Here is a 15,748-nt window from a genome sequence, read left to right as displayed (position 1 = left end):
GAAAGTCTTTTTTTTTTCCGGCTAGAATAAAATCAGTTTTAGTTTTTTTTATGAACCATTATAAGGTCAATATTATTAGCCCCTTTAAGCTTTTTTTTTTATATTCTACAGAACAAACCATCATTATACAATAACTTGCCTAATTACCCTAACCTGCCTAGTTAACCTAATTACCCTAGTGAAGCCTTTAAATGTCACTTTAAGCTGTATAGAAGTGTCTTAAAGAATATCTAGTCTAATATTATTTACTGTCATCATGACAAAGAGAAAATAAATCAGTTATTAGAGATGAGTTATTAAAACTATTATGTTTTTTTAACATTTATATTGCATCTAGTAGTACTAAATGCATTGCATTTTAATATACCTATACTTGCCAAACAGGCTCGCCTAACTAAGGTAGTTGATTGACAAATCCATTTACCAGAACCATTCAGTACATGTGGGTGTGTGATCAGCTGCTCGTTATGCAGTGTTTGCAGAAGCAGCATCTCTGAGTCTGAAACACACCCTCATATGTGAAGGGTGAAACTTTCCTCAAGTGTTTCAGTGACTAGAGCTGTGAGTCTGTCAAATCTTTAAGCAGTTCAACACATCTCCATTCTCTCCATTTTTAAAAGATAAAAGAGAGAGAGAGACAGAGAGAGAGTAAGAGAGAGAAGATGCCCCAAGCAGAACAAAGCAGAAAACATCTCTTTGAGCACAGGAAAAGTCTTCAGGACCTGAAAAAGTCTTATGATGCAAGTGAAGGTAAGGATATATATATATATATATATATATATATATATAGATGGATAGATTTACAAATCATGCAAAAAATAAGTTTATTTTATAAATTCCTGAATTCCTGTTCAAGGGCAAGATTTTCTAACATCAACTTTCGTTTGGCTGGAAAAGAAAATGCTGTCAGGATGTACTGCAGACTGAATGCACTGAAACCTTAGAGCTGAAACAACTTGAGCGTATTTAACTGATTGAATATGTGTGTTATTTTTTGGAGTTTCCCTTTTCACATGCATACATTTTGGGAGGAGAGTAATTAAATGAATCCCACAAGGTGATTTACTAAGGTTTGCTGTAGTCTATTTACTGCTGTTTGTGGTATAAATTAACTCTCATGCATTTTTTTTTCACTTTGTTTAAATCTTTCTAAAGTCTAAGGCATTCCATTAGCATAATGCATAGAAATTAATTGTTGGTTCATTGATCTGCTAGTTGATGTAAAATGTACAACCAATGTCAAGTTGGAAAAAGACAGTGTTTTTGTTTTGTTTTTTTTTAAACACAATGCATTAGATATGTTAAAAATGAAACAGCTTATTACTCAAGTCATTACATTAGCTGTCAAGCCAGAAATCCTCATAGATTTAACAATGAAAACTATGACAAAAGGGCCTAGCCAAAACTTCATTTTCCAAAACTACTGCTTTAAAACTATGTCCACCAATAAAACATCAAATTATTTAACCCTTACGGCTTAATTATTGTAAAATTGATTTAGCATTAAAACACACACTGATGTAATCTGATTGTCTTGTTTGATACGTACACATCTACTATACGATCATTATTTGCTTGTGCAATTGCATGTGTTTACTTAATTTACAAACTGAGGAAATGGAAAAACACATCCTAAAATACAATATATTTCACATAAAGTGAAGTTTATTTATAAACTAATGTCGAGAGGATCTTGTGCTTATGATTGATTGCAGTCGGTGCTACATTATTCAATTTATAATTGACCAATCAGACGATTCCTAAGCCACTATAAACACCCTCAGTTCCATATCACAGCCATCTTCATTTTGAAGAATCCCCCCTTCCTCCTCTACTCCTCCTTCTTTCCTAGATGGGTGGCACAATGGCCCAGTGGTTAGCACTGTTAACTCACAGCAAGAACGTCACTGCTTCTAGTCTTTACCAAGCCAGCCAACATTTCAGAATGGAGTTTACACGTTCTCCCCATGCTCACGTGGGTTTCCCCTACGTCCACCCGTTTCCGCTCACCATTCAAAAACTTAAGTTAATTGACTAATCCAAATCAGCACCATAGACATGCTCCTATCAGTAGTTATCTCTTAGAGCAGTGGTTCTCAAACTTTTTTCATCAAGTCCCACCTCAGAAAAAAATTGTCTCTCCAAGTCCCACCAAAATTAGCAGTATTGAATTACAGTAGTGTAGTAGGCCCAGTAAAGCAGCTACAACTCTGCACAGTTAAAAAAAACGTGGCAGTTTACCTCAGAAATATAAGCTTTATGTCATATACAGCATATTATATACATAATTTTTGATAAATTTTGAAATATATGTAGCATGTACATGACATATGTCATTCCTCTGCGTACCACTAGAAGGAAGCCCACGTACCACTAGTGGTACACGTACCACAGTTTGAGAACCACTGTCTTAGAGCAATCACTATCTGTTTATTAGCTACTACAGCAGGGCAGTTCTCCAGATCTACCTGAGCTCAAACTCCCCTCTCTCCTTGCAAACGGGAGGAGCTCGAGGATCAAAGGGACAGCATGCCAAGCTTTATAATCAATCATCAGTTAAGTGTGAACTCATGAAGGATACAAAATGTGATGCTTTTCAGAGCCAGATAAACAGCAGTTATGGGAAATGATCACGGATGAACTGCAAGACATCCTGAAGAAATACACCTTAGACTTCTCAAAAGAACAAATGAAGGTAAAGCACACATGGTGGATCATTTATTTTTAACTTAAACACGATGCATTCTCTGTGCTGTTTTCCTGCATTACAGTGATGTGACAAAAATATGACTTTTGATTTTGGCCAATAAACAAAATACCAACCGTCACAGGGAAACTGGTTGAACCTTGCAGCAAAATAAACTCATGTAAAATACACTCCTGAATGAGTCAACAAGTCAATGCTCTAACTGAATCAGTTGAGTAAATGATTCAGTTGCTGCTACTGTTCAACTCGTTTACATTTCACAAATGAAATGCTCTGCGGGTTCATCTGCCAAAGACATTTTTGGAGTCAGGCGATGGTCCAGTCACAAATATTATTGTATGTTTGTTTGATGAGCCAACACAATCTCACGGCAATTCGTAACTTTTTTATTTAGTGGCTAATTTGTATGAATTCGTACGATCTAATTCGTACAATTTAGTACGATTTGCTTATCCCCCAATGACAGTTGGGGTTAGGGGTGGGGTCAGGTGCCACGCCTCCTTTTAAAAATCGTACCATTTCGTACGACTGAACTCGTACGAATTCGTACGAATTAGCCACTAAACTGGCAAAACGTAAAATACTTACGTTTTCGCGTGAGATCAGGCTGGATGAGCCGGTGTGTTTTGTGTTTTCGTAGATCTTCAATGACCCTATTCATGGCCACATTGCTCTGCACCCCCTGCTGGTGAAAATCACAGACACTCCTCAGTTTCAGAGACTCAGACACCTCAAACAGCTCGGAGGAACATATCTGGTGTATCCCGGAGCTTCACACAACCGATTCGAGCACTCCATTGGGTGAGACAGATATACAATGCTACATTTTTAGGTATTTTAACAAAATCAATGATGTTGAAGGAACACTTCACTTTATTTAGTAGTATAGGCTCATTTTACAGCCATGCAGATGAGTTTTAAATGAATATGAAGCACCGATGTTGCCTAGATGTCCAGCTGGGGACTATTTTCAGGTGCTGCGTAATATCATTGTTCCTACTACAGCCATAGTACGGCAGCAAAAATCCTTAACTATTATGCCAAAATGAGAGTATAGTTCCTCTAGACATATCAGCCTAAAAAAATAGCAACTTTAACTTTTCTAAGCTTAGCACACAATGTAAGTACATAAGAGTCAAGCTTTAAATAGGAAAATTATCCAAACTCTTTTTTTGAATTTTTTTAACAACATGCTAATGGTCTAAACTGATTCAATGGTCTATGCTAAGCTAAGCTAAGCTAAAAGTGCTCTGCCAGACCTGGAGATCAGCTGAATGAGTTAAAAAAGGGCAAAACTCACCTGGTTAACTTGAAAATGAGGCAATTTAAGAATAAAAGCGTAGTGTTTCTTTATGAATCGTTTGAGTAGTTTGCAGGATTGGGTCATTTTGATCATGAACTGACGTCTTGTTTGTGTATTTCAGTGTGGCGTATTTAGCCGGACGCCTGGTCAAGAGTCTTCATGACAATCAGCCGGAGCTCAAAATCACCAAACAGGATTTTCTGTGTGTTCAGATCGCTGGTCTGTGCCATGATTTGGGTGAGGAGTAAGAATTCAAAAGTGAAAATCATGGAAATTTATGCAAACGATGCCTGGAAGATTTAAATTGCTGCAACATTTCTGTAAAACAGTTTCAAGTCAATTCGGACTCACACTCTCAGAAATAAAGGTACGCGAGCTGTCACTGGGGTGTGCTACCTTTTCAAAAGGTATGCATTTGTACTTGAAGGGTCCATTGGTATACCTCAAAAGTATATATTAGTACCTACAAATGTTAAGAGGAACACTTTTGTACTTTTTAGATACTAATATATACCCTTGTGGTATTAATATGGACTTTTAGGTACAAATTAGTACCATTTCAAAAGGTACCACCCCAGTGACAGCTCACGTACCTTTATATCTGAGAGTGCAGATTTTACTAAATATACTACAGATGTAAATATTTTGTTATTTATATTTTTGTTCATTGTGAAGCCATAAATGTGATTGAATCAGATATATTGGCCAAAAGCCAGAATAACATTTATTTTTGTATATAAACTAGAAAAAAATGTAGTTACTGTAGTAAAATTTAAATCTATCATCTCTTTAGCCCAGTTGGCACCTTGATGTCAAATAGACATAAAAAACATGACTGAATGCAAATTAAATTGACATCTAACACTTGCATCAAAAACACGTCAAAAACTTATCACAGGACAGTCCAGTAATTGATTTTTGACGGCAAAGTTTGTTTTCAATATGATCAAGGTAGTTTATATATATTGTATGAAACAAAATCCAGTCTAAACTTATTTGTAATCAAAGTTTTTAAATGAATATTTTATAGCAATAATAATATACATTTTTGTGTCATTACTTTGGTGGTCAAAAAATGTGGTCAAAAAATCGATGTGTGGATTTCAAGTGGACTGAAGTGATTTGCATTTTTGACAAGTTTTTTTTTTTTTATGTCGTTTGACATCAAGGTGCATGCTAGATAGTTCTAATGTACAGGATACAAGATATACATGAAATGACTTTCTAATGGTGTAAATATTTTACAAAAAAAGGTGTGTTTATTTTGTAGGTCATGGCCCACTTTCACATGTATTTGATGTCCTGGTTATTCCTGAAGTCAAAAAAATAAAGAAATTAAAAGGTACTTTTAATTGGCAACTTTAGTCATTCCAATGGCAAACATTCAAGATAACAATTTATTTATGTTACCTAAACTTATTTTAATAGGTGAATCAATGTTTTAAAGTTATACAGAGTTTAACTTAATATTTTGAGTCAGTTTGATTGATGTAAGATTTTTTTGTTTGTTGATACATTCAGACCAAAATGAATAAATTTATATTTTATAAACCAACCTAAAATATTTTAAGTGCATAATTTGTTTTACAAACCACCTGCTTCTGTTTCTCAGGTTTGCCTGATGATATCCCTGAAAGCTGGAAGGTGAGAATAAACACAGTTAGCGTAGTCCGTAGACAATAGTTCAGGCACTGTTAAAAATGTGCAGTTTTCCATATTTTGTGATTCATGTTTTTATCTTTCCTCATTTATTTCTGCTTTTGAATTGCATTATGGGATCTTGATCATTCTTTCCAACTTTGAACCTTGTGTGGTTGTAAAAAAGTGACTTTTCTGAACATGTGTAATAGTGTGCAGTGCTATATTGTGTGGGTTGGTGTTGTATATTACGCTACAGATACCTTGTAATAAACTGCAGCACATTACCTGTTATTTTACACACTTATTTCTCTCTATATTATTATTTTTTGGACATTATATTATTTCAAACCACAAAAAATTCAATAAAAGTCACTTTGTTAAAACTGTAGAGATGAACTTTCAACATCAAACCATAGTCAACGTCCCATAATGCAATTCACAACCGCAAAAAACCTCAAAACAATTTAGAACTACTTTATACAAAAACTGCTCATTAACAGATATTGTTCACAATATAACCAATGTCTGTCCTATATAATGTTGTTATGATGTATGATTTGTCTTTCGGTCTCTGCAGCATGAGCAGATGTCAGTGCTGATGTTTGACAGCATTGTGAAGAGTCTAAATGAGGAGGTGTTGAGGGAACATGGACTCACTGATAACGACGTCATCTTCATTAAAGAGTTAATCGAAGGGGCAAAAGCCTCAGATAATGAGGTATATAACGATATCATTAAAAATGGTAACACTTTAGTATATTCACGCCATTTACTAGTTGTTTAATATGAAGATATTAACTGTTTATTAACACTTATAAAATATAATCTCATTTTACATTTCCTAATCCAGCCCAATACATAAACCTGACTACTACCTTAACTATTAATAAGCAGCTAATTAGTGGTTTAATAAGCTAATAGTCATAGTTAATGGTTTGTTAATAGTGTACATTCAGATAAAGTGTGACCATTAAAATGAATCAGCCGTTAGTGTAAAAAGCTGAAGTGAAACAGACATTTGGTTTTGTTTTCTTTTCAGTGGCCGTACCAGGGCAGAAATGTCGAGAAATCCTTCCTCTACGAGATTGTGGCAAATAAACAAAACGGCATTGATGTGGACAAATGGGACTATTTTGCACGGTAAACAGAATAATTATAATAGTAACTCTAACAGCAAGAAAATATATAATATAACAAATTCATTCTAGTGTTTTAGATACTCGACAGCCCGACAGGCTTTTCTCATTTTGTTATGCTAATAAAGACAACCATAAACAAATGTAGCCAGAGCCAAATAGTCATACATAATAATCAAATTTTCCAGAGACTGTCATCACCTTGGCATTCGAAACAGCTTCGACCATCTCCGACTGCTGAAATTTGCTCGAGTTTGTGTAGTGAATGGAAGAAAGCACATCTGCTTCAGAGACAAGGTACAGGAGACATCGCTTTCGTTAATAATGTAGATTAACATGCTTTCTAGCTACTCTTCATTTCAAAGTATTATTTTACCCTATATTATTTCTGCTTTTGAGTTGCATTGTGGAATCTTGATCTTTCTTCCTACAACATTTAACCTTGAAAAGTTCTAAACAGTGACTTTAATGAGCAAGTGTAATACTGTGCAGTGCTGTATTGTCTGTGTTGGTGTTTTATATTGCGCTACAGAAACCTTGTCATAAACTGCAGCACATTTTCTGTTGTGCTACAGACTTATTTCTCTAGATACTATTTATTATACATTATTTTATACATTACCCTCACCACATATTAGCTACAAAACATTTTGCAATTCTGAGTGTGCCTCACACTGGATAGAGGGCTTGACAAACCACCTGTAGAACATACTTTCTCACCTATACGACACTTTAACCAACACGGGTTCTGCACATTTGCACCATTCACTTTCTTTTAAATCACTCCTTATAAAGCATTTTACATTTGTGAAGTTTATTTAGAATCTAATTTCGAGAGGATCACATGCTTATGATTGACCACAGCATGTCCTGCATTATACGGTTTATCAGACAATGCTTAAGTCCCCATAAATACCCTTGGTTCAATACTACAGTCATCTTCATTTTAAAGTATCCCCGCTTCCTCCTCTACTCCTCCTCCTTTCCTAGATGGGTGGCACAGCGGCCCAGTGGTTAGCACTGTTGCCTCACAGCGAGAACGTCACTGCTTCTAGTCGTCCTTACCAAGCCAGCCGACATTTCTTTGTGGAGTTTACACGTACTCCCCATGCTCACGTGGCATCCCCCGAGTTCCTGACACAAATCAGCTCTATAGAAGTGCTCAAGTAGTTATATCCTCATAACAATCGCTATCTGTTCCTTAGCTACTACAGCAGGGAAGTTCTCGAGATCTACCTGAGCTCAGACTCCCCTCTCACCTTGCAATCGGGAGGGAGCCCGGGCTCGAGAATCTAATGAGTTCAGGGCTCTCTCCCGGGACAGCGTGCCAAACAAGCTTTATTATTAATCATCAGCTAAGTGTCAACTCTTGAAGTGTAGTAAGCCTCACACAGGTGAGTGAGCTTGACAAACCACCTGTAGAAACACTCCTCTTTCTCTAAAAACACCCCCCTCCTAACTCTAGGACTATTTTCTCTGAGCACGGACAGTTTCTTTGTATAATAGTCTCTTCTTGTGCGTCTTCTCGTTGAATATCTGAATGCCTCCTCAGTTGGACAAAAGCACCTGCTAAATGACAAAATATAAATCTATTAAATCAGATACTCCTGAATTTGGCTTTATAAAATCTTGAGGCTTTGTGTTTTTATGTCTAACAGGAGGCTGATAATGTCTATGACATGTTTCGCACTCGATACACACTCCATCGCCAGGCCTATCAACACAAGATTGCAAATATCATTGAAGACATGTGAGTTTTTCTGTCTGTACTCAAGGTCTTTGACACCATATTTCCCCCTCAATCACCATTCCTCTTTTACAGAGTGTTTCACAAATTCAGCATTTTACTGGTGTTTGAATTAAATCCTTCAGTATTATTATGATTATAACAATGTTCTTTTTTATGCATCAGGTTTGCTGAAGCACTTCTACTTGCTGATCGTGACCTTCATGAAAAAAAACCTGCAGATATGCTGAAAATCTCTGAAGCCATAAAGTCAGTGGAGGATTACAGCAAACTTACAGGTCAGCTCAAAACACTGAGCATAAAAATAGAGCCAATTATGAAAACAAACCAGTCACTTGTAGATGCCCTGATAAAATTTTACCCCAGTGAAAGTATAAAGTCATTCTTATGAATATTATTTGAGTCAAAGTACTTGATTTTTAATTTACTTACTTATTAGGAGTAAACGTACTGACTGATCAATGTTTAATTTGCAAGAAAGTTGAATTACTGAAACCTCTCATGTTCAAAAACCACACTGATAATTCATGAAAATGCAAGTGATCCTGATACACATTATAAACCCCATTTAGTTTGGCAAAATCTGTGATTCTTTTACTGCAGAGTCAATCTGAACGGATCATTTGAATCAGTGAATCATTTACTAGAGACTCAAGCTGTGTCCCAAATCGCATACTTATGCACTATTCTACGTCATTTTGTAGTATAAATAGTGTAAGTAGTGTGTTCACACTGAAAACTCTAAAAATAACACTTGGACACTTCACGCACTCAAGGACCGCAGGTTTGCTCACGAAGCGGAAGGGGCGGAGCTATTGGGCGCACATGTTGGATAACTTTATTTATTTTGGATGGTGAAAGCAAAATTCTCCTACGAGAGTGATTATACATAGTACATGAATGCATAGTGTATAGTGTGCCATTTGGGACGCAGCTTCACTCTAAACAGATCATTTGAATAAGTGAATCATTAACTGGAGCCTCACTCTGTCTAATCAAATCACTTGAATCAGTGAGTTGTTGACTCGTGAACAGATGTCAGTGCAATTCACTAATTAATTGCTCAGCGTAAATTGTGAACCCATTAAATAAGGCTTGTTCATGAATTAAATATCACTATTTTCAATCAAAAAATGTGGAGTAAAAAATACAATAAAAGTACCATATTTTGTTTTGGGATTTATCGAAGTTAAAGTGTACTAAAATAAAAAATAAAAACTATGATAAAGTACAGATACTCTGAATATTTACTTGGGTATAATGGTGACGTAAAAAACATATTCATTTGAAGTTGTCGACCATTGAGGAACAGTGTTTTACAGAATAATCAAGGCACTTAACAACAACAAAAGAAATCTCAATTTGTTATTTTCAATTATAAATCAGAGGACAGCCAAGACTGTAGCACGACAAAATTGACAATTAAAACTACACAAGGGAGTATAAGTAGGAAATTTACAGGATATTACTCTGAATAACCTGCAACGCTGGTCATCGCTGTCCCCCACTTTTGTTCTTTTTTCCCACCTTTATTTACCCCCACTCTTGTTTCTTTATTGCTATTCACCCCCTGTGTATTTACATGTTGTTAAAATTTTGTTTAAAGTTATGTTATTAATAACTCACCCTAGTCTTGTTAAATCCCCAGAGACATTTGTTCACCTTTAAATCACAAGTTCAGATATTTAAGATGAAATCCTGGAGCTCTCTTATCCTCCATAGACAGCAAGGGTCCCGCGAAGCTCAATGACAAAAGAAAAAGACCAAAAACATTGCCAAAACATGTCAAAACATGCCAAAACAGTTCAAACTTAGCAGAATATTATAGCCCATAGTAAATGCACGCACTGATCTTTTATTGTTATGAAAATATTTACATTTCCATTATTTTGCCAGATGAGATCTTTGAGCAGATCTTGTCCTCCACCTCTCCTAATCTGGAGAAATCCAGAGACATTCTGGACAAGATCATGAGAAGAAAACTGCCAAAGTTTATCAGAGAAGTTCGTCTGACTGAGAAAAACATGTCAAAGGTTGGACAGAAACTGAAAAACATACATCATATAGTTTCATTAAACTTCTAAAACTGAGTGAAATCTTTTTTTCAGGAAGAGCTTAAAAATAGCTGGAAGGCAGCAGTAAAGACATACAAACCAACAGACCCAACTGTTACCCTGACGGCTGAAGAGCTGCCGGTTTATGTGAGTTAAAGTTAAAGACAAAAGTATTCACTCTCCTGTACATTTTTTAATCAAGATTTTGTTCAACACATCTCTAATCATAATAGTTTAAATAACTCATTTCTAATAACTGATTTATTTTCTCTTTGTCATGATGACAGTAAATAATATTAGACTAGATATTCTTTAAGACACTAGTATTCAGCTTAAAGTGACATTTAAAGGATTAACTAGGGTAATTAGGTTAAAGTTAGGGTAATTAGGCAAGTCATTGTATATCAGTTCTGTAGACAATCCAAAAGTAATATTGCTTAAGAGAGCTAATAATTTTGACCACACATACATTACATTTTGGAAGATTAAAAAAATAATAATTCTAGCCAAACTAAAAGAAATGAAACTTTTCCAGGAGAAAAATATAATAGGGAATTGTTCGTCACCTTTGGGATTATAAGGTTCTTTCTGCATTCTGAATAATTTTTAAATCAATGAAAAGCTTTAAAGTGTTTACATTCCATATAGCAAACAACATGTGTGTAACAGTTCTCTTTCATACAATAACATGATAGAGACCCTAAATGTACCATTATTGTAAATTTTCAAAGTTTTCTTACATTTGCAAACTGGAGTAAATAAACCATGGTAAATGCAGAGAGAAGCTTCTAATTCTGAAAAGTCATTTTCCACTTGGAATTATAAGGTTATATCTGGCAGATCATTCATTGAAGCATTTCTTTCCAACAAAAACAATAAAAAAATATATAATTTGGTGTTGTAACAATATGCTGATGCTTGAGAAAGTTACATTTATGCTTTCTATAACATTTATTTCATGTTTTAGGATGACATTTTTTTCTTGTTCAAATTAATCATACAAGGCTGTACAAGGTACTAGTAATTTGTCCAGTGCAGATGTTAATTTTGTCTAACTAATATGTTAATATCTATTAAATTTTATGCCTTATATTAATTATTCAATTATATTTATTGGATTATTTGCCTTAAGCATTTAATTAAGTATTTGTCCTTTAAGGCTTAATATTAATTTTGAAGACTTTAAAAGAAAACAAACAACGAGCAAATGAGTTTATTAAATACTGAAAAATGTTTCACTTACCATATTTACACAAATAAAAATATTTTACATTCAATATATGACTTTTTTTTTTTCTTTTTCAACAATGTAAAATATAACATTTCATCTCAATGTTAAAAATGCTTCTAAATTATCACATTTACACATATCTTTTCAGTTTCAGGTTTATTCGTAATTTTGTGTGGTGCGCCATTATTTAGTCGACTCTGATTTTGTGTGATTTTGTCTTTCTGGTGTTTCCCACTGTCAATGGAGTAGTCCGGCGAAACAACAAAGTAAGCTAATCCTGATTGGTCCTCATGCGTGCATTAAAAATGCTGATTGGCTAACAGAAAAAACCTTATAGAGCCAAGCGAGAGCAAGTGTGTAGATAAACCATTTTTGTTTTTTAAATAAAAAGTCATAAAATGTAAATAACTAATAAAAAATCACATAATGTGAATAAGTTGTCATTTATGTGAATAACTCAATTTTGACAAAAATGTCTTATAATTCCAAGGTGACGAGTTGTAAGTGCTCTGTTTAACTGCACTTGAAAATATTTGAAAAATATTTTTAAAAATTCACAGGAGGGGAAATAATCTCTATATATTATATTGCTCTATATAAATAATGTCTATACCAAACACTTAAATCTTTACAAAGTATTTAATCTCCTATTATGGTAGGTGGTTGATCTGGATCATGGCATGAAGGACAAAAACCCCATTGAACGTGTTTATTTCTACAGCAAGAGAAAACCCAATGAAGCTTCAACCATTAAGGATTATCAGGTAACATCGACACTTTTTAGCCGTTTTATATTACAGAAATGTATATGTGATCATTTATTAGGTACATTTATCAGTCACATAGCTTGAATATTATGAATACTATATATACACTATATATGGAAAGTACACTACACAATTATTTGCAATCATCTTATTAACTTATGTCTGCTTCTGAACTGTATTATGGGATTTTGATCTTTCTTCCAACAATTTTTAACCTTGAAAAGTTCTAAACAGTGACTTTAATAAACATGTTCATTTTCTGTTATTTTACACACTTATTTCTGTAACATTTCCTATACATTATATTATTTTAAAACTATTAAACTGCTAATAAATGTCACTTTGTCAAACTGGAGAGTCGAATTTTCAACATCCCATAATGCAGTTCATGACTGCAATTAAACACAAATACAGAAACTGTTTAATAACATATTTTGTACAGTGTAATAATCAGCATAATTTACACCCAGCTGATTTCTATAGCAGAATAAAAATTAATAACTCATTATTAATTAGCGACTACTTTTATATGAATAATTAATTCTTGATTCAGATCAATGTTTTGTGTCTTATAGTTTAGTTTTGAGAAGAGTATTCATGTAATAATCAGCATAATGTACATCCAGCCGGTTATTAACAGAGAATGCGGGGCACACCAACCTGCCTTTTGTTGATAAGAAAAAATGAAGTGCACTGCGATTTTTATTTTGCTAGGCATCCACTGAATCAGCTGCATGAGCTGCATGTGCGTGAGCTCTGCTGTTGATATTGCTATAATTGCAATATTAAATAATATTGTGAAATTCAAGATTTGTGAAGTCATAAAGCTCTAGATAACTCAAAACAGCAACCACTAGTCTCTCCTCCATCTTTAAAAGTCTGCGTAGTGATCTTGACAACACAAACACTGCTGTTTTTCAGTGGAAACTCCGCCTCTGCTTTCATTTGATTGGAAAGTGCACCCGTCCATTTTTTTCAACTGCAGATGCACAGAATGCAACGGCAAGGACTCAAGGCACATAAGCAGCACACAAAACAAAAAGAAAAACTGTATGAACACAAAAAGCGAGTTTGGTGTGATCAAGACCTTTCAGTGTTGTACAACAGTTGCTGATCAATCGGTCAGGCTTTATTCTGCGATAACAACTGACTGGATGTACTTTATCTCTTACTTAGTCTTTTGTTAAACTGAGGCTTGTTACTTTGCCTTGGCCAATCATTTGGTCATTCACTTCAGGAGCAAAATGTGGGGAAAAAAGCATTGCGTTTGTCTTGTATTGACAGCTGTCCAGTTTCCTGCCAAAGAAGTTTAATGAAGAGCTGGTCAGAGTTTATTACAGAGGATCTGGTCCTGTCAAAGAGGAAGAGAAGAAGAAGATGGAGGAGGCCGAGAAGTGTTTCCAGACCTGGTGTAGATCAAGTCTAAACCTCCAGGCAGCGCAGTAATTAACACGTATGTGTGTGTGTATATATACACACTGTTAACGAATTTAGTAAATGACAGAGTATTTAACTTAGAACATACAGTTATGCGGTATGTTACTGTATTTTAAAGTTGCATTGTGAAAATGACTATATTTTACACTAAAGATATACAATACTGTAAATACATATACAGCCAGATAAACGGTGCTGTAAATGTAAACAGTATTTTTGCTGCAATCAAATTACAATAAGTTACTGTAGTTTCTACAGGTCATTGTTAACAGTGTGTATATATATATATATATATATATATATATATATATATATATATAAATATTAACCAGTTAATTATGATCGTAACAATTTTATCAGCATACTTATTATTGATAAAGTGTATCCCTTATATGAAGGAGAGAGAAAAAAGTTGTCTTTATTTTCTGCCTGTCTCAGCTATAAAAGATGTCTTATATTATGCACTGCAAAACAAGACTAGTGAATAAACCCATTGGAACAGTTAAGATGTCTTTGCTTACTCGTTATAATTAAGCACAGTTCGTTTACTTACTAATTTTAACCAGACTGAGATTAATTATGAATGAGAATAAGCAGTTTAGATCAGGGGTTCCCAAACTTTTCAGTCCATGACCCCCAAAATAACAACACCAGGGACTCACGACCCCCACCATTTTCAGGCGTGGTTATAAACATACAAATGTTAATTGCAACAGCTGACACACGTCAATAAGCCAATATAAACATGAGCATACTGAAAACACAAACAAAGTGCAGCACTGTAACTTTATAATGTTTATAGTCATTAATATTAACAATAATTATAATAATTTCTTACATTTATGTAGTGCTTTTTTTGGGCACTCAAAGCGTTTTACACACAATGGGCGGGAATCTCCTCATCCAGCACCAGTGTGCAGCATCCACCTGGATGACGTGACAGCAGCCATTTTGCGCCAGACTCACACCACACAGCAGCTGATTGGTGGAGAGGAGAGAGAGTTATGAAGCCAATTATGATATGGGGAGGGTTAGGAGGACATTATGGACAGAGGCCAGTGGGCAAATTTGGCCAGGATGCCGGGGTTAAACCCCTACTCTTTTTTGAAGGAGTCCTGGGATTCTTAATGAGCACAGAGAGTCAGGACCTCGGTTTAATGTCTCATCTGAAAGACGGCGCTCACTGAGCAGTATAGAGTTCCCGTCACTATACTGGGGCATTAGGACCCACACAGACCGCAGGTTGAGCACCCCCTGCTGGCCTCACTAACACCACTTCCGGCAGCAACCTAGCTTTCCCATGTGGTCTTCCATCCAGGTACTGACCAGGCGCAGCCCTGCTTAGCTTCAGTGGGCTGTGAACACAATGTTCACAGCAAAAGTCTATTCTTGGTTTAATGTTGGAGACCACCACTTAGAGATCATCCTCCAAGTTCAGTCGCCTGTATTTATTTTTAATGCAATTGAGTGCCATAAAGATGTCAGAAAGTTTTGACTGGTGCTGTAAAATCAATCTGGTGCAAATAACGCTATTGCTCTGGGGATAATCTAAAGCCCGAGTTGCAATCCATTCATTCATTTATTTTCTTGTCGGCTTAGTCCCTTTAATAATCCAGGGTCGCCACAGCGGAATGAACTGCCAACTTTTCCAGCAAGTTTTTTACACAGTGGATGCCCTTCCAGCCGCAACCCATCTCTGGGAAACATCCACACACACATACTCAT

The 15,748-nt window shown here is 35.2% G+C and overlaps 1 protein-coding gene across 2 annotated transcripts; it reads left to right on the top strand.

The window, feature by feature from the left end:
- Nucleotides 1-548: 548 nt before the first annotated feature.
- On the top strand, nucleotides 549-14,529 carry si:ch211-233g6.2. 2 transcript variants are annotated; one of them, XR_015477118.1, is made up of 15 exons: nucleotides 549-750; nucleotides 2,601-2,695; nucleotides 3,348-3,508; nucleotides 4,132-4,247; nucleotides 5,281-5,352; nucleotides 5,623-5,654; nucleotides 6,229-6,369; nucleotides 6,691-6,791; nucleotides 6,976-7,084; nucleotides 8,446-8,537; nucleotides 8,700-8,812; nucleotides 10,431-10,567; nucleotides 10,643-11,414; nucleotides 11,516-12,583; nucleotides 13,871-14,529. XR_015477118.1 is itself a non-coding variant. In XM_087238065.1 (15 exons), the coding sequence occupies exons 1-15, from the start codon at nucleotides 663-665 to the stop codon at nucleotides 14,030-14,032; spliced, it is 1,617 nt and encodes a 538-aa protein (XP_087094191.1). In that variant the 5' UTR covers nucleotides 549-662; the 3' UTR covers nucleotides 14,033-14,529. The 2 variants fall into 2 exon arrangements, 1 of the variants encoding a protein (XP_087094191.1); XM_087238065.1 differs by having other exon boundaries at nucleotides 10,643-10,735; nucleotides 12,479-12,583.
- The last annotated feature ends 1,219 nt before the right edge of the window (nucleotides 14,530-15,748 follow it).

This window comes from Danio rerio, chromosome 1, assembly GCF_052040795.2.
Source record: "Danio rerio strain M-AB ecotype USA chromosome 1, GRCz13ab, whole genome shotgun sequence".
In the NCBI taxonomy this organism is placed as follows: Eukaryota; Metazoa; Chordata; class Actinopteri; order Cypriniformes; family Danionidae; genus Danio; species Danio rerio.
This window is presented reverse-complemented; position numbering and strand designations above follow the sequence as displayed.